We start from the raw sequence: 24,809 nt of genomic DNA on the forward strand, positions 1-24,809 counted from the left end.
GAACCTCAGGTTGGAAACCTTTAGCATTTAAAAAGCCAAATACACACTTTAGCCTTAACTGAAACAAACCATAGAATCCACGACACGTAACTTGATGGGGATTATTTTAGTCCTTAAATTCACTTGAAAGCAAAACTTCCACCACTATACCATTTCAGTAAACTTACAAAACCCAACAGTACACGCAATAGTGTAAAATGCGTTTTGTTTGCAATGAGCTTACCGTCACATAAAGCCATATTAGAAGTTGAATGACCTGCTAAACGAGTAATAAAAATATTTTTCACTTTATTACAATCGTTGAACTGCTTCGACAGCAAATTGCAATTGCCACATTTTGAGAAGGATTTTTTTACTATTAGCTGTTTTTGTCAATACTGAGAACCAAGTATATATGATGTAACTGGAAAAATGTTTTGCCAATCAGGTGACGAATGCAGACCCAGTTACCCATTACTGATTTTGCCAGTCCAATCACGTGCTTCTACATTTACAATGATTGGGTAATTACAAATTTATTTTTTGCCTATTGACATTGCTTTCCTCTGCAGGTTTGCTTACGTTTGCGTTTTTATGTTCGTGTTCTTTTACTTTTTACAAATTACCATTAGATCTGACCTAGTTCAGCCTCCTATCCGGTCAGCTACTCGATACCCATTTTTGGTTCTTAGCTGCACCCTTTCTTCTGACATAAGCCCATATTACTGTTAGAAAATGTGTGCAATTTATGATGATGAAAAAATAAACAAATTTTGAATCTTGAATGTTACTGAATGCAGACCTTGTTACCCTTACTTACCCTAACAGTCGTTGTTGCGAAACCATATTCTGAGTGCTGTTTTCCAAAAATTTCTTTGCCTGATGTTTAAAATTTAGAAAGTCAGAACCTAATGCATTTCCTGAAGCATAATTTGTTCATCCAAAAGATGATGAATGTAAACAACATGCAAATTTATGTCAATGAATTTTATTGGTTTTTGGCCTGTTTTATAGTTCACCATGGCAATTTTATGAGAATTTTATAAGAATATATTTGAACTGTGAGCTGCGATACCCACCTACAGGCAGGCGACATTGTAAAGATGCCCGTGAATTGTTTTGTGAAGTTTTTTATTTAAAACGTAGCCTATACGTTCTCTTTTGCATTAGATTATGTGTTTAGGTTTTTTTCCAGTAATACAGAAATGATGACCAAGCTTGTCAGAAGACAAGAATTAAAGAGCAGCATTTATTGACAGATAATTTCCTCTTGTGCAAGCTTTACATGCAAATTGGATGATAATGTTACGAATTTTCTTTCCTTCACGTCACCTTTCACTTTGGTTAGTCATTGTATCTATTTCATTGTTTTCACCTCTCTTGCTGGCACCTTGTAATTTCACTGTTTTCTTTCGTTGTAACCACTTATTTATTATATTGTTTTACGCACGTATATCGCTTCTCTCACTTCACTTTCACCACACTAGTTTATTACATTCGTCTCCCCTTTCCTATTATTTCACGCTCCGTTTATTTTTGTATGCCCCGGATGTGCCGCGTGTCGGCGAGGCGCATCCCGATTGGTTGGCGATTGCATGTAACGAACGATTTCCCTAAAACGGGCGAGTCTTCTTCTGGGCGTCGCGTGGTTAGCATCTCTGTTACAGTGTTGTGAGTTATTGGGAACTTGATTACTGGCGTTTTGTATTGTTTTTAATCGTTTTAGTTTAACACGACGTCCAATAAGTTAAATCAGCCTGGGTTACTTTGGCTTTGTGGTGAGCCGTTATTGCAGGGTTCTGGGCAGTATCAGAATTAGGGAGGCAGCTTTGTGAAAAGTACCGAATTAGGTAGAAGGGTTAATTGGGGGATAACATCGCCACCCAAAAACATCTGACCGCCGAATTGCAAAGCTGCCGAAATAATTCCGTAACAATAATAAAATTTAATTGTCTGCTTGAAAGCACTAGGAACAGTAGCAGCAGTTTTGAAACAGATTTAATGCTTCAGCACAGCTGTATACAAAGTATTGTTCTTTCTCTGGCTCATATTTGTTGGATCACAAACATCTTACACGTGCCTTGTTTATTTCATTGTTTAACTTTAGACACACGGTACCAGCAGCGTCCTCTCGACTGTACAGTATATTATAAGGATTAATATGTTAAAATTCGGCGAGCGTGTTATGGTAAAATTTCAAGTTTCTTTTACGAAAACTGTGTTTTTCAATGTTACAACTGAAGTCCTTCAAACATATTGCGTAGTGACGGAAAATGAAGACATGAAACGTAAACAATATAGCATGTTGCAAATTTCGGTTACAATATATGTACATAGCATTCTTTTCCGCCTTGGTTGGGTCAGGGTTTACACGCTTCCCTATCATCTTTCCATTTCTTATATTCAGCTGTCCAATCTTCCAACAATTCGCGATATTCTCTGTGTGAAATTTTTCATTAATAGATTCTATTGTAAGAAAATATGAAAGATATGCTAAATTTGGCATTTGTTCATGTTGCTATGATCCCAAAATAATGTATACGTTTGTTTGAGTTGCTTGCAAATCACCTGTGACTGGGCAAAACGTTGCAGTCGGAAGGAGGTTCAAAAGTGGTCGTTATCGGTGGCTCGACAGTGGAAGAATACGGTGTGGTCGTAGTCATAGTTGGAGTGGAAAACATTGTGGTAGTGCTGGCTAAGAGACCATCTGTAAAGTAAAAGTATTTGAAATACTTGTGTCACGTTCGCATCACTCAGTAACGCTTACCTGTGGTAAAAGTAAAGTTAGTTGATGTGCTTGTTGAGAATGTGGGTTTGACCATGATGGTATAAACAGAGGTTGGGTTAAGATTAGCAAAAGCTGCTTCTCTGTTGTGAAGTCTGCTGTACTTTGTAATTACACTTGTTCCTTCCATCAACGTCACGTCATAATAAAATACTTCATAAGCTGGAACCAATCTTTCCCACTTGACGATGACGAAAGAAATTCCAACATTTTGGGGAATAATTGTGACATCACTGTTTCCTGTGTGTGGTTAATTTTTAGACCAGAGTTCGTTGTTTAAATCTCACTTTTAATCAACAACTTACCATAACACTCGTTATCGTCATAACAGTAACAACTTAATCCGTAATAATTTTTACTGCAGATACCACGGGTTCCGCAAATTGAATATGTAGTTGAATCACATTTTCCTGCAAATTTTGTCGTGTTTAGTGGGACTTGTTGGGTTATTGTAACTTACCATAAACTTAACTTACCCACACAAAAGATTCCATCGCCAAAGTATCCCAACTTACAAGAACATGTGAAACTGCCCATTGTGTTCGTACATACCGCCTCATTGTGGCAGTTGTGCAAACCGTAAAAACATTCATCAATATCTGTAATAAAGTTTTACTTATTTGACTAAACATTAATTAATGACAAATTTAATTATTATAACCTATACAAGATCCTCCTGAGAGCGCAAAGCCAGCTCCACAACCATGAGCAGGATTTGGAGTGCTTGGCGACAAAGTTGGGTCAATCGGCATTTCAGGTTCTGCAATACAGTTGCCAAGAGATAAACTAATTTTAAAGTTTTTGTTTTGAGATGAAAGGGAAAAAATGAGCTACTTTACCAGTTTGAGCTAAAATGCTCGCAGATGCAGTTCCAAGGTGGTTATAGACAACTACAGTTAGATTATAATTTGTTGATGGCTTCAGAAACGAAAACGCTGCTTTGTTTGGAATGTGTTGATCATAGGAAACTCCATCACCGGACAGAAATGCACTTCTATATGCAACTTTGTTGCTTGTCCATGAAAAACTTAGGCCGGTACCAGATTTCCAAGTGGTTGATAAGTTTCCAACAGAAGGTAGTTCAACTAATAAAAAATAGATTGACCTGCAGAAGTTATTTATGATAGCAAATCTCCGAACCGTAGTGGAAAAAGGTTGGAAATTATGTCGTTACATACTTACCAAAGGTGTCAGACTGAAGGGAGTATGTATCACATTCTTCTCTTGAATAACATTCTGTTCCTCCACAATGCCCTACGATTATTTACACGATGGAATATTTTGAAACAAATAACTAGAAATGTTATTTATTCCATAATTAAGGTAAGAAAAAGAAAAGTCATTTATTCCTTAGCTCGTCATATTAGCAGCAAATTTTGCAATCGAAAGTAACGGTTTTGTATTCACAAATGACATCACTTACGAGTGCAAAAGTTTCCATCCCCAATATAACAATTGTTGCAAATACAATTGTAACTTCCAGGTGTGTTCCTGCATGCTGCGTTCGAATCACATGGATTACCCGCGCACTCGTTAATATCTGGTAAAAAATATGATAGTTTGTCAAATCGGTTGTTTTTGCACATTTACACGGCCTGTACTTTCAAATTTTATTTATAATCGTGTAAACTCCCATATCGTTTGTGGACAGCTGCATGTGGCAAAAATATATTACACAGACCCGATGCACTATACTGCAGGGGGCAATAAGTTTTCTGCAGAGTTTCAAATTTAATGTGTTATTTATACACAAAAAGGAAAGTATAGTTTGCAATGTTATCTCCTCATAAAAAACATTTTTATGACACATGTTGAAACTAACAGAAGTCAAATGCAAAATTCGGTCCAATTTACAAGAACGGGGAACTTGCCATTGCAATTAATTCCGTCACTTGTGAATCCAGAACAGCAACTTAGTGGCGGAGAGTTTACACATCCTGACGTTGTTGGAGATGGAAGGGTTGGAATTGCTGGTTCGGAAACTGCAAAAGCATGCGACTGTAACCTCACCTTCGCATATTTATCATAAAACAACTAAAAGATAAAAAACTCGGAAGCTGGTCGTGAATGAGTAATCGAACTTACGAGTTCTGACTGTAAAAACTTGAGTGGATGTGGAAATGAAGTTCCGAGCTGTAACTGTTATGCTGTACTCGGTATCTGGCTGCAAGTAAAGGAAACCCATCTGCCTCGTTCCTGAATAGTAATAACTTGAGCCGGTGGTTGAAGCATCCGCTGTGTTCGCGTTGCTTGCATTCCATCCAATAAACATACTGTTGTGGGTTTTCCACAAAACCTTGATATTGTGAATAACTGGTTCACCTGTAGATAAAAAAACGTGACCAGTATGAAAAAAAAATAATACCTTCTGTTTTTACTAAGTGCATTTTTACAGTACAACAGCACGGTATACTCACCACTTGTAAAACAGGTGTAACCGTTCAAACCTTCAGCACATCGACCAGGGCAAGAATTATTGCAGTATCCTGAACATCGATGTAAACAGAAAAAATAGATTTAGTTAAGTTAGGTGCGGGTAATTTTTAACGAAGCTAATGAGATGGTAAACAAATTTATTAGGACTTCTTGGAATAAAAACAATGTTCTCGTTGGAATAAAAACAATGTTCTCGTTACAATGCAATCTGACAAATTAATCACGTTCTGCTATATGTTGCTCTGCTATATATTTATGCTATATATTAGCGGTTAAAATTATATTTTTGTGAATTAAAAAAAAAACAAGGAAAAAACAATTGGATTGAACAACTATTTCAACTAAAAGCACAAACCTTTGCAGTCGAATCCGTCACCTACAAACCAGTCTTTGCACTTACAAGTGTATCCCCCAATTGTGTTTGTGCAATTTGCCTCAACGTGACATGCGTGAGTCCCAAGAGTGCATTCATCAATATCTGAAAACATTACTTAGTTACCGACTGTAAAATACTGATTTCCGAAGATAACGAGACAAAATCTTGCTATTTTAACAAAAATTTCAACATGTTATACTTATTGTTAGTTAATATTTAAATTATTCCAAATGTAACATGAATATTTGTACCCACCTTGACATTGGACGCATGTTACAACAACCAACACGAACACCAGATGGGACAACATCATGTTGGCAGAAAAATCTAGAACTGAACACATCTTGCGTCACAAAGCCCCTTTTCATCCACCAGCCACACAAAGCATTTTTTCTTCACATTCACTGAGTGTGTTGACACTTGACAAACAAGCAGCCTTTTCAACCCAGAAAAGAGTTACGGAAATTTCCTCGTGCTAAAACCAGAAACCTTTTTTATTGTACATTGATCGAAGCCAACCAAACTCTGCGATGCGACACGGCATTTACATTTGATAGCCTGTCAGACTGTCCTCGTAATTGATCTGGAATTGTCCGCCACTGCACGACCCCAACACTTAATACATTAACATGATACCTGACAAAATGAGTGGTTTGAGTTTTTCAATAAATAATAAAATACAAAATATGTTACAGAAAACATTAGGTTTACAGGCTTTGCTGCCCAGGCATTGCAGCCTTATTGGATCAGCCACTCTATCCTGACATCTCGATACGATAGCTGTGAACGCCAAGGCCCTGCACAGTGGGGCGATCCTGCCAATTGTGTCATTGTATGAAACGTTACTGCGTTGTTATGGAAAATGAATTATTGGTCTGAACTGATCAAAGCATTTATTTTTAAACTCAGGTGATATTGGAGGAATGCGAAACCGTGGTTAACGTAAAGTCGGTCAAGCAGAAAACGACCTCAGTTCCGAAACCAACTGGTTCGCAGAAACTTTTTTTTTAATTTTCTCTCTCTAGGTCTCACTGGTGTTTCTTGCATACCGACTTGACTCGAATAAGAACCCTGCTCTGGGATTTTCCGTAAAGTCAGTCGTGCATGCAAACGTTGAGTCTACAATTCAACGAAAACTAGTAGAAAAGACATATTTCTCCGGTAAACTTTCTATAACGGCACACCGGTTGTTAAGCGCTGAGTGTTTGTTGTACAAAACCTAGAATTTTCATGTCCAAATGATACAGGTGTAATACAAAAGGTTTTTAATTTGCGAAACGTTTACAGAAGCGTTTAAGTAAAAAAACGATGTCTCGGACATTGCAAACAGGTTGTGATGTGAGTGATTGTGTTCTGCAACATCTCCACCAATTTAACGTTCCAATATTTCTGCAATCTTCCACTGAACCCAGCTTGCGTGACTAATCCCCATTTCTTCCACCAACGACCCAAAGCATTTTTTCTAAACGAATCACAGGGTCCGTGGAACCTTGACAAAAAACCCTGACTATCTGGATCAGCCACTTATCCCTGACAAGTCTCTTGTTTACTGACATCTCGATACGATAACTGTGATCGCCAAGTTAAGATCTGCGCAGTGGGCGATCCTGTCAATCCTACCAATCATGCCATTGCATGAAACATTACTGCGTTGTTATAGAAAATGAATTACTGGTCTGAACTGATCAAAGCGTTTTTTTTCTAAATTCAGGTGATATTGGAGGAATGCGAAACCAGGGGCTTACGTAAATTCAGTCAAGCATAAAGCGACCTTAGTTTTATAACTATCTGGTTCGCAGCAACAATTTTTTAAATTTTTCTCGCTAGGTCTCACAAGTGTTTCTTGCACACTGACGTGACTTGGCTCAAATACGAACCCTGCTGTAGGATTTTCCGTATAGTCAGTCGTGCATGCACGCGTTGAGTCTACAATTCCATGGAAACTAGTAGAAAAGATATTTCTTTCAAAAAACAAACTATTTTTACTTAAACCAGTGAAAGTAAAAAGTTCTGGTGGTTTTAATGTTGATTAAAATGCTCAAATTATGTAAGTGTACATTTATTGCTTTAGTACTAGGGTTAACATGCCTTGTTCATCTTTCCGTTTGTTGTATCTATCTATGCAATACTCGAATAACTCTGAACACAGATTATAATAGAGGAATCCGAAACTATAACTGGGGATATGCGCAAAGTTAGTGAAGCATGCAGACCCATCCACCCGCTTTTACGAAAACAAAAGGTTGACAACACTGTTCAAACAGTTAATGAAGCACATAAACGGGTAAAATATGTTTATGTTACAATGTTTGGCTCTCATAGACATTGCTTTTGAATGCAACTTTCATAATCGCTTGATTGAACGGGTGCCCTCCAAATAAGGTACCAAGGGAACGAAGCGAGAATAATTACCTGAATCGAAAAAATTTTCTTAAAAAAAAATACCCACAAAGCGGTTTCAGCTTTCATTTCGAGTGCTTTAAATAGAATGTTAATTCCCACGCGAACAGCACTTTTAAAAAGGGATGAACACGTAAGGAAAAAGGCATATTGCACGTTACGGAGAATATTATTCCTGCCATATTCAAAATATCCGACTTTTAAATATAACAGTTCAAAATAAAATCCTTATGCCACGTTTTCATGCATGACTGACTTTACACAAAATCTTTGGTAAGATTTTTTCGTGATATTCGCCCAGAAAACATGGAAGGTTGTAGAAAGATTGGAATGCTGAATAACAAGAATGAAACCCCGCTTTATAATGTAACATTTTAAGCAGAACAATTTTCACCTACTACGTAAAGTGAGACAGTGTTCGTCACCTTTTGTAATGACGTCACACTTATAAATCTTGAAACTTCGGCGGCAAACCCTAACCCAATATGTAAGACTTATACGTCAAAGTAGAAGTAGTCAATGTATTGTTACATTCACACCGCGGTAAACCGACTTTCTCTCACCGCACACCGGTTGTTAAGCGCTGAGTGTTGGTTGTACAAAACCTAGAATTTTGTGAGTGTTGATTGCACTGAGTGTTGGTTGTACAAAACCTAGAATTTTGTGAGTGTTGATTGCACTGAGTGTTGGTTGTACATAACCTAGAATTTTGTGAGTGTTGATTGCACTGAGTGTTGGTTGTACACACCCTAGAATTTTGTGAGTGTTGGTTGCACGGAGTGTTGGTTGTACATAACCTAGAATTTTCATGTCAAAATGAAACAGGTGTAATACAAAAGGTTTCTAATTTGCGAAACGTTCACAGAAGCGTTCAAGCAAAAAAATAACGATGTCTTGGACATTGTAAACAGGTGCTGATGTCAGTATTTTGTTCTGCAACGTCTCAACCAATTTAACATTCCAATTTTCTACAATGTTCCACTGCACCCAGCTTGCGTGACAAAACCCTATTTCTTCCACCAACCACAAAGCCCTTTTTTTACGATTCACTGGGGCCGTAGAAAATCCAAAAATATCAAGGGAAATTTCCTCGTGATAAAATCAGAATTTTCCTGACACAATAAGTGGTTTGAGTTTTTCCTACAAAAAAAAAAAAATGTTGTAGAAAACATTAGGTTGACAGGTTTCGCACCCCAGGCATTGAAGCCTAGCTGGATCAACCACTTTTTCCTAACAAGTCTCTTTTTTACCTGACATCTCAATGCGATAGCTGTTTTCGCCAAGTAAGGACCTGCGCAGTGGGGCGATCCTGCCAATCCTACCAATCACGCCATTACATGAAACATTACCACGTTGTTACGAAAAATGAATTAATGGTCGGAACTTAGCAAAGCGTTTATTTTTAAACCACCGGGGGTTTACGTAAAGTCGGTCAAGCATAAAGCGACCCAAGTATCGAAACCAACTGGTTCGCAGAAACTTTTTTTTCAATTTTTTTTCGCCAGGTCTCACTGGTGTTTCTTGCGTACCGACGTGACTTGACTCGAATAAGAACCCTGCTCTGGGATTTTCCGTAAAGTCAGTCGTGCATGCAAACGTTGAGTCTACAATTCAACGAAAACTAGTAGAAAAGATATTTTTTTTTAAAATGGAGCTATTTTTACTTAAGCCAGTGAAAATGAATTTGTGGTAGTTTTAATGTTGAATAAAATGCTCAAATTATGTAAATGTCGTTTTATTGCTTTAGTACTAGGGTTAACTTGCCTGAGTCATCTTTCCATTTCTTGTATGTATCTATCCAATACTCGAACAACTCTCAACACAGTTTATAATGGAGGAACCCGAAACCATAACTGGGGATTTGCGCACAATTAGTGAAGCATGCAGACCCATCCACCCGCTTTTACGAAACCACAAAGTTCACAACACCGTTCAAATAGCTTGTGAAAAACATAAACGGGTAAAACATGTTTGTGTTACAATGTTTGGCTCTCATAGACATTGCTTTTGAATGCAATTTTCATAAATCGCTTGATTGGAGGGGTGCCCTCCAAATTAGGTGCCAAGCGAATAAAGCAAGAAAAATAACCTGAATTAAAGAAATTTTCAAAAAGAAATGTATAACTTGCTCTTTTACAGTTTTCATGTCGCTTTATAGTGTGAATTAATTGTAAATTTTGATGGCGGATGAAGTACATCCATATTCTTCACATTTGCCGGAGTGGCAGCAGAAAACTCTCAATGATGACGTCGTTCTGATAAAGGAAGACAACTTGCCATGAAGCTAATATCAGCTCGGTCGTGTGAATCAAGTCCTATCATCTGATGATGGACTTGTTTCAAAGGTTCAATTGATGGAGGAAGCTGAAAACACACAACCTCGGACTGACCTGTTCATATACTGGTGCTCCTATTCCGGACCGATTCACCAAACGAGGAGCTACAACCTTTATAAAAGAAAATGTCCCGGTACATGGGCATTTTCGCGGATTCATGTGACTGCACCGCACCGGATTATTGTTTCTGCTGTGCGACTTTCTTTTATCGCCTTTGTTACGCGTCACTTGTCTTTCGTTCCGCTTCATTACTTTAGTGTTATCCTGAGAATGAAAGCCTCACTTATTTAAAACGTTTCGGCAAGTTCCACATTTATATTGAGCTAACCTGACTGACGTCACAAATCATAGATTAGGCTCGCGGCGTGGGTCGTGACGTCATGTATCATTGTTTTCTTTCACAGACCCTAAAGAGGCGGAAAATACGTAGTCAACGGCATAAAACGACTCAAAAACACAATAAAACAATTAAAAGAAATAGTGGGGTAGATCCCTGTTTCTGGCCAACGCAAGGGTATGTGTGAACCTATATATACACAGAGAAATAATAGACACATCCACATTTAAATGTGTCTCAGTAATAAATATTGGTTAGTATTATTCGGTGATTTTTAGTTTGCGATTACACAAACTGTATAAAAATTGATCATTTTATGTTCTCTCTACTAACAAAATACTTGTAAATTTTAGGTTTCGACTTAATGTACTAATCACCATTTACCAGAATGCATCCTTAGCACTTGTTAAAAAAGCAACAATTCTATAACGTATACCACAAAAAGGCATTGCATTACTGTGTAACAGTGATACAGTTAAATTCGGATAACCGGAGCACCACAAACAAACACCCCAGCAACCTATATAATGAATCCACTTTCAACACTATTTGGTGCGCCAAAAACAAAAAGTCCTCTTTAAATTGGGCCTTTTACCAAAAAAGATGACAAGCCACTGCTGTAGTGACTTGAAGGGTCGTAACTTTCATTATATTTCGATACATCACGAACATAATAGATCACAAATATTTTGACTGATTTGCATTTAACTTTCTCATAACGTAGGAACTTGTTCGCTTTTGATCACGGACAAAAAACATTACGACCCATAAAAACGGGCCTGGTAGCATCGCATAAAACACTTTTGTTTGACTTTCACCATACGGAGACAATACTTGTCCGATTTTGATTTCTCGAATCGAAGGTCGTAAACTATTGTTACGTAGGCAGTTCTGGCGAAATAATCTCAGCGGTCTGTTATTCTATCTCGTGACCGCATTGAGTCCGAGATTTACAAACAGATGCGATTCATCTATTTCTTTTGTCAGCTACAAACACCTTGAGGTAAAACAGTTGTTTCAGAGGGAAGCATTCTGCAGCAAATTAACCATGGAAAGCAAAGTAAGTGGCAAAACATAACTTTTGCTGTTGATTTTGTAGCGGTTTAAGTAATAAGTGAGTTTATAATGAAGCTTGTAGCAAGTAGCAGAACATGAATTCATTTTGGGCCACATAAGTCGTGTGTGTACGAAGCATGAGCTCCGTTTGCATAAAGTGTTACGATTATGTAACAAATAGCTAAATATGCTAGCCTTTCGTAAAGGGGAGGTTCATGGTTTACAATGAAAACGTTTGATTCATAGTCCAAAATATCGACCACAGCCAAACAAGTCAAAGGCAACACAGCAACCAGTAACAAATGTGGTACTTTGTTTGGTCGGATGTTTGGCGTTAAAACTAACAATCCTTTGTGAAGTTCCAATGAACATGAGTAACGAATTGCAACCAGAAACGTTAAGTTAGCATAACTTTACCTTGAAGTTCAGTTTATTGATAATGTGTATATCTCATACTACATATACGTTATACAACCTTACAATGCAAGTCAATAAACAAAGTTTAACCATAGGAAGTTGGTTGATTTCAGGGCATGGACAAGATCAATAAACTTGCCAAAGCTATATCCGTAAGCTTTAGTTGGACTGATAAAATAAAAAAAAGTTAACGTAAGCAATACACTCCTTCAGAACTTTTACTTTTTTGTTGTTGTTCCATAACGAATCTAACTATAACGCAAGTAACTACCCTGTTTTTGCATGGGAGCTTTTTTTTCAACTGCCCTCTTTTCGCTATACTTTTCTTTTGTTATCCTATAACGAAGTGGCATACAAAGCATGCACCCACCTACTTTTTAACTGGCTCACCTTCTTTTCGTTCTTCTGTTACGAAGCTGGTATAGTTTGAAACACATACAACCTCCTGCTTTTCACTGGGGCCTTTTTCGGTTTCTAAATTTAAGGCCTGATATTACACATTATTTATTAGGGAAATACCTGCACGCTCACTGCGAACAATCTTATACATCAACAATATGCCGCCCCGAAACAGCAGTCCGAACTTATCTCCGATCTCCAATAAACCAATTGACCAGATAGAAATGCATTGTGCGGTGCTCCGGCTGGACCAAATAAACACCCCTAGGCAAAGCAACGGGCGCTACCACTTCAACCCAATAAACCAATCAGAAGGTTGAAAAGCTGCGTGAAATTCTCCCATCTTATCGAAAACAAAAAGTGCACACGCCCGGTCCAGATTAGAGAAAAGAGAACAATCAACAATTTTTCTTTTTCAGCACTATGTCAAAACGAAACAAAGCATCCTGCCAAAAATATTCGGGATGTCACTACCTCATGGTCGGTGAACCTGAGCCAAAAATATCAATCTAGTAATATGGTTGTAATTTATTGGTATGGCATCATTTTCACAAGAGTGTGCTCTAGCTTTGACCACTATAAACCGTTCGTCCTGATTGCAAGCATTGCGTAGTCCCACACACCACAGAAAGGGAAAGAGATAACCTGATCGATATTTACGAATTAGTGCCGGCCAAATTCCTATACACCGCAAAAAGAGATACAAAAACAAAAAAATTATCCTGAAAATTCGTTCCTGTAGTGCGACCCATTGAACTTGAGTTTCATCAATTTCTGTTTATGTGTTTGTTCTTTAGATATATCCAGCTCACGTAGTCCCACACACCACAGAAAGAGAAAGAGATAACCCGATCGAGTTTTACAAATTAGTTGCGGCCAAATTCCTATACACCGCAAAAAGAGATACAAAAACAAAAAAATTATCCTGAAAAATCGTTCCTGTAGTGCGACCCATTGAACTTGAGTTTCATCAATTTCTGTTTATGTGTTTGTTCTTTAGATATATCCAGCTCACGTAGTCCCACACACCACAGAAAGAGAAAGAGATAACCCGATCGAGTTTTACAAATTAGTTGCGGCCAAATTCCTATACACCGCAAAAAGAAATACAAAAACAAAAAAATTATCCTGAAAAATCGTTTCTGTAGTGCGACCCATTTCTGTTTATGTGTTTGTTCTTTAGATATATCCAGCTCACCAAATACAGTGTGTTCTTGGTGAGAAAGGAATTATTGGAAAAGGTGCGTTTGCCCTTGTAAGGTCAGGATATTTTAAGAAAACAAAAGTTGCAATCAAGTGCTTTCCCAAGACTGGTGATGACGACGAGATGATACAAATGGCAAGACGGTAAGATGATGTACAAATGTAGTTCGCATTAAACTTTTGTATCACTCTATGTAGTCTTGTGTTAATATGACTTAACTGATAAATTGCATCGATAGTTACTGTTCTTTTGAAATGAATATTTCTTTATACGGGTATACAATAACTGGTGTACTTTTTATTTCAGAGAATTCCGTTGCATAAAGTTTGCAAGACATGAAAACATAGTAAAGGCGTTTGAAATCACAAAATGGTCTAGTGGAAGCGCAATTATTTTGGAAAATTTGTCCTGTGGTAACCTCGCGCAACTGCTTGGTGCTGATAGAGATCTTTATACCAGCCGTTACCCCCTAAGTTACGAGCTCTGTCTGCGCATGGCCTGTGATATCACGAATGGCCTGAAGCACTTGCACGCTCTCAAAGAGGGGAGTTACATAGTTCACTGCGACCTCAAATGTGAAAACGTTCTTTTAACTCCTAATTTAAGATGTAAAATTGCTGACTTTGGGAGCTCATTCTTGTTTGGTCGTAGCGGCCTAGCGCGAGTACTTAACCCAAAGCTTCTCTACACCGTGTTTTACGCCGCTCCAGAGCAATTCGGAGCTTCAGACAACGGTGGCTTTGCTCCAACCACAAAAGTGGATATCTACAGTTTGGGAAAGATTTTTTACAGAATTCTCTTTCATCAATTTCCTATTTTTCAAAAGGACGAAGATATCAAAAAGGCGACTTTGCAGGGAGAACAACCAGATACAAGTATGCTTAACTGTTTGCCCACAAACCACCCCGCTGTTATCGTGATGAACAACGAAATGAGAAGATGTTGGAGTAACGACCCTGACGATCGCCCTGACGCTAATGAAGTTCACAGGAATTTGCAGGAAGTGTTACAGAAGTTCAATGAGAGTTCGATTGATGAAAACGTTAGAAACATCCAACGTTATAGGAATGAAAACGACGATGATGAAGAAATCACAGTTCCACTTGACTTGTTTTCTCCGGCTACGAATGATTTTCTTCCAGGTTTTCAAAACACTTTTAGTCTTTTTTTAAATTTACGGTTAAAGATGTAAGCCAGCATGATACATGCTCTAACTAACAAGTCTGTTGTATATTGTCATAAACAATAATTGGCGGTGTAACTTTTTGGTTATGGTTTTTAGGTTTTTTTAAAACTATCCATTTAACTACAAACAAAAAACATTACGTTTTTTTATGTAGTTTAACATTATTATGAAAGCAATTGTTCATATATTTAGATCTGTTTATAATTCTGACAATAATTCGTATATAACGCAGAAGAATCGTTGCCACCGAAGTCAAATACAAAGTTAAGCGCTCGGAAATATGGCGGTAAGTATTTTCTGGAATAAGCTCCCTTATAGTGTGTGTTTAACTTCATATTCTTTGCAGGAAATCGCAAAAAGCAGTCAAGTGGCCTCAAAGAGAAAATCAAAAGGCAGTCAAGTGGCCTTGGAGAGAATAACCACAAGCAGTCAAGTCGCCTGTAAGATATTCCCAACAAGCAGTCCAGTGACCTTCTTTGGCTGTTGGCACTCGTAAGACGTTTAAAAACACTAAAGCTTATTGTTTATTACAAAAGAAAAGTAATTGTTAACATTGTCATGTTTCATACGAAAAACGTTTCGGCAAGAACTTATGCCATCATCAGTTTGAATGACGCGGTTGGTGTAGCTCCATCATTAGTAAGTCGCTTACTGCGCATTTTCCGCCTCTAGTGGTGTGTGGCCGATAACAACATGGCGTCACCACCCGCACGAGCCTTATCTGTGACGTCAGTCAGGTCAGCTCCATATAAGGATAGAGCTACACCAACCGCGTCATTCAAACAGATGATGGCATAACTTCTTGCCGAAACGTTTTTCGTACTTGCAACATGACTATGTTGACAACTCTTTATTCTCAGAATTATGAGCAAATCCGTAAATAGTGTTTAGAAGTAATTGGTTTGAGTTAAAAGTTGTGCTATTTGGAACAATAGATTTAGAAATCTCAATATTGCTTGTACTTTGCAGGTAATCCTTCTGTTTGCCCTGGCCTTGAAAATCTTATTTACCGTCGTTTGATACAACTCGTTTCTTCTATCACGCGAAAAGTAATTTCCTGGTTACATACCATTATTTTTTGAAAGCGTATCACACAAAACTCAACCATAACTGTCTTCAAATGATGTGCAGATGGCATTACTTGCTCTTGAATCTGTGTGACAAAAAAACTGTGTCTGGCAACATTACTTTATCTTGTTTTCCTGTTTTGCTTTGCCCATTTAACTATTAGCTTGTCATTGTATACTCTATTGCAAAAAAAAGGCCAACCTTTTGCTTTCATGCCCATTTTTTCACTTTTAAATCCGATGCGCCGCAACTGTCGCCCCTTTTCTTTTTCTTTTTAACTGCAATAATTTCGGATTATATTGAAAAAATGGAAATCATTTTTTTTCCAATCTTAGTGGCTCTTAAGATAATTAGTTTTTTTTATTGAAACTAGTTGTAAAAACGAGTGGACGCATGAAAAAATTACATTAATATCTGAAGCTGTAGTTGAAACTAATCGATGCCAGGACAAAGCTATTAGGACAAACAAGAGCAATCAAGCCACGATACTGCGAATGATGACATACAGTAAAATAAACAAATGTTGTTTTCATGCTAAACGCAACATGTGTGAGAAGTGCGTTTAGCATAAAAGTGCGACAAATATGCCACCGCATGGGTGTAACGTTTTGGCTTATTAAGTCGGGCTCAAAATCAAAAATGATAGTTTATTCGCATGAAAACAGACGGTTTTCTTGGATAATATGTCCGGCTGCACACAGAAAATTCATTTGAAGGTCAAAAACGCGACGACCCGTGACAAGAAATACTTCAGGAAAATACTTCAAAAAGTTGTTTCTCCTTAAAATTCCACGAGGTCTAAGATCATGGAAATCACTTGACCAACCGGAAACTGACACAGCAACTTCATTTATCTGTATTCTACATTTACTCAATATGCCTTTGGTGGTCAAATGTAGTTGTTGCTACTCATCCTCCATTTTGACATTGTTTATTTGTATATCACGAACTGCTTCATAGCTAATATTTTGTTTAGGATTGCCACAGAGTTTGGTTTTGTTGCGGCTGAGAAGACACACAAACATAATAGAAACGTTTGAAATCACAAAATGGGTTAAAGGGGCGGCGATTATCTTAGAAATGATGCCCGGTGGTAACCTCGTGCAACTGCTTTTCTGTGATAAAAGTCTTTACCGCGCAGACACGTCCGTAAAAATATAAATTGTTGCAGAAGTTTAATGTTGGTCACGTGGTTTCGGTGGTGTCAATCCGATTACTTGAATAAGAGGCATAAGCTGTAACCATTAAAATAAACTTCGCAGTTAACGACTACGTGGTGTTTCCTCGCAAACAATGGGATATTCGCGGTTTTGATGGAGTTGTTCCGACATCAATGCCTGGGCCATAAATTAAACTTTCGTTAAAGCAAACGTTTGTGCTACAATACGTGGTTTCTATGGTGTTGTTTGCCAGGCCATAAACGAACCAGCACGCTGTTTTAATGAGAATCGAGCTACAACAATACATATTGTTGTACAAGGGCTTTCTTTGCTACGGTGTCGATGAGACTGCAAGCATTTTTCGGAGGAAGTGCTTGCGGTGGTTTTACAGCTAAACAAACAGATCGTCGAAAGAAAACGAATGTTACAATCACGTCTTTGTGCTAGCTTTGGGATATAACCGTTGGCGTTGACTTAGCTTGAGTACACTTTGCAAAGCGCAGTGTTATTTCCTCACAACTTCCATTATCCAATCATTTTTACACCAACCGTTTACTGGCGTGTTTGTGAAGCAATTAAGTTCGGCAATTTTACTACGCTGCGAACAAATTACAAAACATTTGTCCAAGCTACAAAGCGGAATCAATCTACCTACATCATAAACCTAACGTTAACACTCGCAAAACGATTTTTGTCAAGTGAAAAACATGTTTTCCAACATACGAAAGTTTCGGTTGTCGCGAATAGCTTATATAAGTAGAACACCGTAACTGAAACACTCATACATACGGCACTTGTTACCGTAAACTGTAAGAAAACTCTTGGTTAAGACAAAGTCTGCAAAATGAAGAACTTGTTCGTTTACTTTTTGTTTTATTTTGTGAGCATGGGGTTGGCCAATCCCCTTGGCGATGAAGGAAATCTTCGTCACGTGCGGTCGGTGGAGGAAACCGCCCCTTCCAAACGTATGTTTCTAACTATAAGTATATGTTTTCTTTAGCAGCTAAACAAATAACATAACACCATTGTTTTCTTCCCCAGAGTGTACCTCGGTCAAATACACTTTTGCGAGAGCCCACCAGACTGAAGACTATGTTCAATACAAGAGATATTTTCCAAAACTGAAATCCGGAACGGTTTGTTTGTGGTTCAATGCTGACATTCTTGAATCGGTGATGCCACTCATAAGCTATCACACCCCAACAGTGTTCAACCATTTCCTTCTGGAACTACAAGCACCACCACTAATTAAAATGATTGTGTTTGGATCCGAAGTTAAGTTCTACCATCAAGTGGAACCTTTAAAAAACGTAAGTTTAGGATTTTCGTATAATTTAGGCAAAGTTGTTTCCAACAAAGTATCAACATTAGCGATTAATGTCGGAGCCAGTATTTTCAACACCGAAAAAATTGCATTCTGCTTTCAATTTTGCAGTATCACATTTGTGGATGGTTCGACTCCCCCAGCCAAACAGTTGGGCTTTATATCAATGGAGTGAACATTGACACCAAGTCTTACGCTGGAGGAATGGTTAAAGGAGACGGAAGTTTAGTAATCGGGCAGGACGAGGACTATAGGAGACCTGGGGGATTTTTTCCAGATCGCTGGATGAAGTAAGTTTTTTTTTGGAAGCTCTTTGGCGTTGGACGTTTATTTATTTTAACAGGCATTTCGCATAACAGCTTGACAACTAATTCAATTTACTAAATAATCAATAGTTTGTAAAGTTTTGGTGCACATGTAAGTACACTGCGCCACAATTGTTGACGAGGAAATACAAGCAATTAGTGATGTGTTGCGCCGGATCCGGGTACCCGGACCCGGCCGGATATTGACCAATTTTCAATACCCGGACCCGGCCGGATAATACACTTATTTTTACCGGATAGTTGGGAGGCATTTTTGTCCTAAACGCGGACAAACATTTCGCAAATTACTCGTTTTTGGGACCCAGTCTGTTATACTCGCCGACGTAAGATTTTTCTGTTATTTGTTATTAAGGTTTTTCGTGACGTGTTATATCATATTAATAAATGCCCACGTTTGTTTGTTCCACTCATGGCAGGCTAACCTTAACATAGCATTCTGTTGGCAATCAAACATTTTTGCCATAATACACGAATCGGTGTTAACAAACTGCCGGATCCAAATTATCCGGCCGGATTTGATTAATAACTATCCGGATCCGGCCGGGCCGGATAATTTGGAACTGGGAACATCACTACAAGCAATGGGCAAGAAATTATCAACAATTTAGAATAAAGAAAATAAACCTAGTGTGAATTTTATTTCGGTTGTCGTCAATAGCTTATATAAGCAGAACACCGTACCTGAAACACTTAAACATATGGCACTTGTTACCGTCAACTGTAAGAATTTTATTGCCAATACTTGTTATTTATTGTAGAGGAACAATCGAGAACGTGGTCATCTATCCACGTGTCCTAGCGCAGGCCGAGGTTCAACGGATGAGCTCGTTGTGTCAGTGTCCTGTTGATCAGGTTATCTCGATGTCAGTGGATCGAGTCGAATTCTTCGGAGAATCTTCTTACTCCATTCCTTATGTTTGTCCTACTGTTTGAGTTCAATTTCAAAAGAACTTTTCCCAACATTAATCAAGTGGTAATCGTGTAACTATTAAATTCAATTCATTACATCATGTGTACGTATCAGCTTAATTCCCTTTTCACGTTCCGAAATATACAAATTTGGTATCTTATGGTTGTGTTTGTTTATTCTGGAGTAATTTATATTGTCTTAAACAGCGTCATCAGTTGATGCTAAATAACAAAAAAAACATAAACTGTACAATTTATTTTTGAAACATGTAAAAAACGACACGAAACTTGCCATAATAAAATAAAAACCTACTGCACAGTTGGGGAGCCGTTCCGAACAAACCATAGAAACGTAGTCAAGCCTAAACAAATTGTTACATAAACCACAATCAGAATTCACCAGTGACAAAGGCTCAACACAAAGCCATGTCTTATAAACTAAAATCTCAAGCCGAATTCGACACATATAATGTGAAAACCTCATCAAAGAGCAAACACGTCCGTAAAAAAAAAATTGGATAAGTGGCTGAAGCAGTAACCATAAAAATGAACTTCAAGGTTTACGACTACGTGGGGTTTTCTCGTGAACAATGGGATCATAGAAAATGTTCAATGTTTGCGGATTTAATGGATTTGTTCCGACGTCAATGCCAGGGATATAAATTAAACTTTCGTTGAAGCAAACGTTCATTACGTGGTTTCTATGATGTTGTTTGTGAGGCCATTAAGAATCCACGCTGCTTAAATGAGAATCGAACTTCAAAAACATGTAAGGGCTTTGTTCGCTACGGTTTCGATGAGTCTGTAAGCATTTTTCGGTGGAAGTACTTTTTTGAAGTTAAACAAACAGATCATCGAAAGAAAATGAATGTTACAATCACTTCTCTGTGCTAGCTTACGTACTTTATCGCGTCAAATAAAAATGAAGACAATGACATTTTTGTTTAAATGAAAACTGTATATGTTGTCCATGTGCAAGTATCCGGAAATTAATCCTATTTTTTAGCTAAGAGCCATACACAAAACAATCACACTATAATGTTACAAACTAATTTTTTTAAGGTAATCTTTTTGTCAGTCATTACAACATGTTTTAGTAGAGGTAACTCTTCCTCCTTTCCCTGTCTGATCTCCCCGCCTGGTGCCAGTGTGTCGTGTCCCCCAAGAAAATGGTGCTTTGCGAGTTGATGGACGGAAACGGACTTGGTACACAAACGTGGTTCAGTGCCTGAATATTCAGCAAACATGATGTTTTCTTATCTGGTGTTCGTATTTTCTGTTGTCACATAATGCGTTCATTGCCAAAGTATTTGCAAACAGACTGTTGGAATTTTTTGATTAAAACAATCGATGTTGTTTTTTACTCGTTTTTTTTAACTGTTGTTTATCACATGATGTTTTCAGGTGTTGATGAATGCGCTGATGAGACTCACGCATGTCACGTTGAAGCAAACTGCATTGTCACAATTAGCAAGCAAGAACACCAGGCAGGACAACATCATGTTTGCAGATAATTCAGAAACACTAGGCTTGCGTGAAATTGAACGTGTATATAATATAATATAATATTTCGTTTCTATTTGTGGTTGAACCCTATGGAAGGACCTTTTATATTCCACAAAGCAAACTTTCTCATAAGTATCACAATTCACTGGTTCTGTTGCATTTTGACAAACAATCCATTGGGTTCAACCTGAAATAGAAACGTTGTCGTTTGTTGTCAATTACCCTGTTTTTTTTCAAACCTGGTCAAACATGCACACCCCGCGACCCCTGACTCACTCTCACATCACTTGCAATTTAGCGTTGTGGAGTTGAAGTCGGAGTCGCCAAACTGATGTGAAAGTAACCATACACTCTTTTTAATTTTTAAAAAGATTTCTAAATAAACGTTTGCACAATTGACTACTTCCACTTTGACGTATAAGTCTTACATATTGCGTTGAGGCTTGCCGCCGAATTTATATTAACATAGTTTGTTGATTTATATTAACATATTTTATGATTTATATTTATATACATGTATTCATTCAAATCTTTGCACAATTTTTCGTATTCTGGGCGAATGTCACCATTAATTACCCCGTTACTCCATGCTGAGCACAACCTGGAAGTTGGCGTGGTGCAAAAAATCGTACTTGAGATTTCCCGTAATATCAGTCATTCAGGAAAACGTGGCATAAGGATTTTATTTTGTTTTATTTTTGAAAACTGTAAAAGTCTGATATTTTGGATATGGCATGAATACAGTTCTCTGTAGCGTGCAGTGTACCTTTTCCCTCATGTGTTCTTTGCTTTTCGAAAGTGCTGTTCGTGTGTGAATTTGCGTCCTATTAAAAGTGTTTGAAATGAAAGCAGGAATCGCTTTGTGGGTCTTTTCCGTGAACTTATTGGGTTTGGGGCTCAATGTTGAACAATCACGTCATCAGTTCCTCTTACACAGCTTCAAGTTTTAAACGTTGTTTGTTCTTAAAATAATACCATAAAGTAAAAGCTCGATTTTGCGATGATCAGTGCAGTGCTTGTAACTCATGTTTTTGATATTACGCAAACAAACTTTTTCATAAATTATTGCTAATTAGTAAAACTTCCGCGGAGCACGAAAATAGTTTTAGGAAACGCTGACATACAGAATTCCTTTTCACAAACTTTCTCAGGACTATTACAATTCACTGGGCGATTTGCAACTTGACAAACAATCTATTGGGTTCAACCTGAAATAGAAACGTTGTCGTTTGTTTTCAATTGCTCTGTTTTTCGTAAACCTAGTCAAGCATGCACACCCCGCGATCCCTAGGACTGACTCTCTCCTCACCGTGCAATCACTTACACAGTTTGCTGAACCATGTGATGCTCATTTCAAACCTCATATTTCTGGTCAAGACGACTCTTTACTACCTCATGGATTAGTTTCATTCACTGATGAAATCTGAGGAGAAAAACACTCCGACAAAAATTCGCTGCGACCCATGGTTTGGAAGCTGGAGAGAAAAAGTGCTTTGTGTGGCTGATAGAAGAAAAGGGGTTTTGTCACGCAAGCTAGGTTTACTGTCTGAATATTCTGCCAGCATGATGTTGTCCAATCTGGTGTTCATGTTTGTTGTTGTAACTTGCGTTCAATGTCAAGGTGGGTACAAATATTCATGTTAACTTTAGAATATTTTGAATACTAACTTACAATAAGTATAATATGTTAAAAATTTAGGTCAACGAGTGAGATTTTGTCTCGTTTATTTGGAAAGCAGTATTCCATAGTCGGTAACTAAGTGATGTTTTCAGGTGTTAATGAATGCGCTAATGGGACTCACGCATGTCACGTTGAGGCAAATTGCACAAACACAAGTGGGGGACACAGTTGCAAGTGCAAAGACTGGTTTGTAGGTGACGGCTTCAACTGCCAAGGTCTGTGCTTTTAGTTGAAATAGCTGTTCAATATAATTGCTTTTTCCTTGTGTTTTACATTTACAACAATATTATATTAACCGCTAATATATATATCAATATATAGCAGAGCTCAGAACAAAACGTGATTCATTTGTCTGATTACATCGTAACCAGAACATTATATCAATCAATAGGAAGTCAATAAATTTGTGCACCATCTCATTAGCTTCGAAAACAAAATTTAAAAATTTACCCGCACCTAACTTAATTAATTTTTTGTTTTCTGCTTACATCGATGTTCAGGATACTGCAATAGTTCTTGCCCTGGTCGTTGTGCTGAAGGTTTGAACGGTTACACCTGTTTCACAAGTGGTGAGCAAACATTTACTTGGTAAAAACAGAAATTAATATTTATTTTCATACTGGTCACGTTTTTTGTCCACAGGTCAACCGATCTTAAGGTTTTGTGGCGAACCCACAACAGTCTGTTTATTGGATGGAATGCAAGCAACGCAAACACTGCAGATGCTTCAACCCCCAACACAAATTTTTACTATTCTTGAACGAGGCAGATGGGTTTCCTTTACTTGCAGCCTGATACCGAGTACAACATAACAGTTACAGCTCGGAATTCCATTTCCACATCCACTCAAATTATTAAAGTCAGAACTCGTAAGTCCGATTACTCACCTCACGACCAGCTTCTGAGTTTTGTATCTTTTAGTGTTTTATGATAAATATGCGATGATGTAAAAAAAACGCGTGCTTTTCCAGTTTTCGAACCGGCAATTCCAACCCTACCGTCTCCAACAACGTCAGGATGTGTGAACTCTCCGCCACTAGGTTGCTGTTCTGGATTCACAAGTGACGGAATCAATTGTATCGGCAAGTTTCCCGTTCTTGTAAATTTGACTGAACTTTGTGTTTCATAACTTCAATCAGTTTCGACATGTAACAAAACATATTTTTTACGTCAAGATAAAAGTACAAAGCATACTTTTTTTTTAGTGTATAAATATCACATTAAATTTGGTACTGTGCAGACAACTTTTTTCCCCAAGCAGTATATACTGCGTCGGGTCTGCGTAATATATTTTTGCTATAAGCAGCTGTCGAAAAACCATATAAAATTTAAAACTATAAGCCAGGTTAATGTGTAAAAACAATCCGGTTAACAAACAAAACGTATTTTTTACTAGATATTGATGAGTGCGAAGGTGATCCATGTGATTCGAATGCTGCATGCACGAACACAACTGGAAGTTACAACTGCATTTGCAACAATTGTTATATTGGCGATGGAAACGTTTGCACTCGTGAGTGATGTTATTTGTCAATGAAAAAACGTTACATTCGGTTGCAAAAAATGATGCTAATATGGCGAGAAAAGTTTCCAATTACATTCCTTACTTTAATTATGGAATAAATGACTTTTATAGTTAGTTGCAATGTTATTTTGTTCGAAAAACTCCATTGTGTAAACAATCATAGGGCATTGTGGAGGAACAGAATGTAACTGTGGTACATCTTCCATTTGGCGTGACACCTTTGGTAAGTATGTAAAGCTAGATTTTCCATTTTACTTACTTACAAAACGTTTGGCGCGAAGCGAGGTAGAGTATAACAGCGTTTCGTAACTGGTCCAAAAATTGCCTATAAATTAGTCACTATTTTTTTGTGTCATCAATCAGATTCATCCAAGCTTTTTTCACTACGGATCGAAGTCA

General features: G+C 37.8%; 3 protein-coding genes across 3 annotated transcripts; 2 read left to right on the top strand and 1 right to left on the bottom strand.

The window, feature by feature from the left end:
* Nucleotides 1–2,101: 2,101 nt before the first annotated feature.
* On the bottom strand, nt 2,102–5,919 carry LOC145911988 (uncharacterized). Its single transcript, XM_082999418.1, has 14 exons — nt 5,832–5,919; nt 5,556–5,678; nt 5,182–5,250; nt 4,850–5,086; nt 4,636–4,746; nt 4,188–4,304; nt 3,947–4,018; nt 3,604–3,849; nt 3,426–3,524; nt 3,241–3,363; nt 3,070–3,174; nt 2,747–3,004; nt 2,548–2,686; nt 2,102–2,418 (listed from the first exon to the last, which is right to left on the bottom strand). The coding sequence occupies exons 1-14, from the start codon at nt 5,917–5,919 to the stop codon at nt 2,340–2,342; spliced, it is 1,866 nt and encodes a 621-aa protein (XP_082855544.1). The 3' UTR covers nt 2,102–2,339.
* Nucleotides 5,920–11,697: 5,778 nt separating this feature from the next.
* LOC145911989 (uncharacterized) lies at nt 11,698–15,355 on the top strand. Its single transcript, XM_082999419.1, has 5 exons — nt 11,698–11,709; nt 13,705–13,868; nt 14,032–14,867; nt 15,144–15,197; nt 15,258–15,355. The coding sequence occupies exons 1-5, from the start codon at nt 11,698–11,700 to the stop codon at nt 15,353–15,355; spliced, it is 1,164 nt and encodes a 387-aa protein (XP_082855545.1).
* Nucleotides 15,356–17,938: 2,583 nt separating this feature from the next.
* On the top strand, nt 17,939–19,859 carry LOC145910608 (C-reactive protein-like). The gene is made up of 4 exons (XM_082997797.1): nt 17,939–18,104; nt 18,181–18,449; nt 18,575–18,753; nt 19,548–19,859. The coding sequence occupies exons 1-4, from the start codon at nt 17,984–17,986 to the stop codon at nt 19,720–19,722; spliced, it is 744 nt and encodes a 247-aa protein (XP_082853923.1). The 5' UTR covers nt 17,939–17,983; the 3' UTR covers nt 19,723–19,859.
* The last annotated feature ends 4,950 nt before the right edge of the window (nt 19,860–24,809 follow it).

This window comes from Ascidia mentula, chromosome 8 (genome assembly GCF_947561715.1).
Source record: "Ascidia mentula chromosome 8, kaAscMent1.1, whole genome shotgun sequence".
Classification (NCBI taxonomy): domain Eukaryota; kingdom Metazoa; phylum Chordata; class Ascidiacea; order Phlebobranchia; family Ascidiidae; genus Ascidia; species Ascidia mentula.

What these genes read in the sequence shown, in the direction of transcription:
- LOC145910608 (XM_082997797.1), top strand. Translation starts at nt 17,984, where the DNA reads ATGAAGAACTTGTTCGTTTACTTTTTGTTTTATTTTGTGAGCATGGGG. An exon ending in AAGTGGAACCTTTAAAAAAC is followed by an intron (nt 18,450 to 18,574) that starts GTAAGTTTAGGA and finishes TCAATTTTGCAG; the next exon opens with TATCACATTTGTGGATGGTT. An exon ending in TTTCCAGATCGCTGGATGAA is followed by an intron (nt 18,754 to 19,547) that starts GTAAGTTTTTTT and finishes TATTTATTGTAG; the next exon opens with AGGAACAATCGAGAACGTGG.
- LOC145911989 (XM_082999419.1), top strand. An exon ending in ATGATACAAATGGCAAGACG is followed by an intron (nt 13,869 to 14,031) that starts GTAAGATGATGT and finishes TTTTTATTTCAG; the next exon opens with AGAATTCCGTTGCATAAAGT. An exon ending in AAGCGCTCGGAAATATGGCG is followed by an intron (nt 15,198 to 15,257) that starts GTAAGTATTTTC and finishes TATTCTTTGCAG; the next exon opens with GAAATCGCAAAAAGCAGTCA.
- LOC145911988 (XM_082999418.1), bottom strand. Translation starts at nt 5,919, where the DNA reads ATGTGTTCAGTTCTAGATTTTTCTGCCAACATGATGTTGTCCCATCTG. An exon ending in TGACGGATTCGACTGCAAAG is followed by an intron (nt 5,251 to 5,555) that starts GTTTGTGCTTTT and finishes ATCGATGTTCAG; the next exon opens with GATACTGCAATAATTCTTGC. An exon ending in TGACGGAATTAATTGCAATG is followed by an intron (nt 4,305 to 4,635) that starts GCAAGTTCCCCG and finishes ATTTTTTACCAG; the next exon opens with ATATTAACGAGTGCGCGGGT.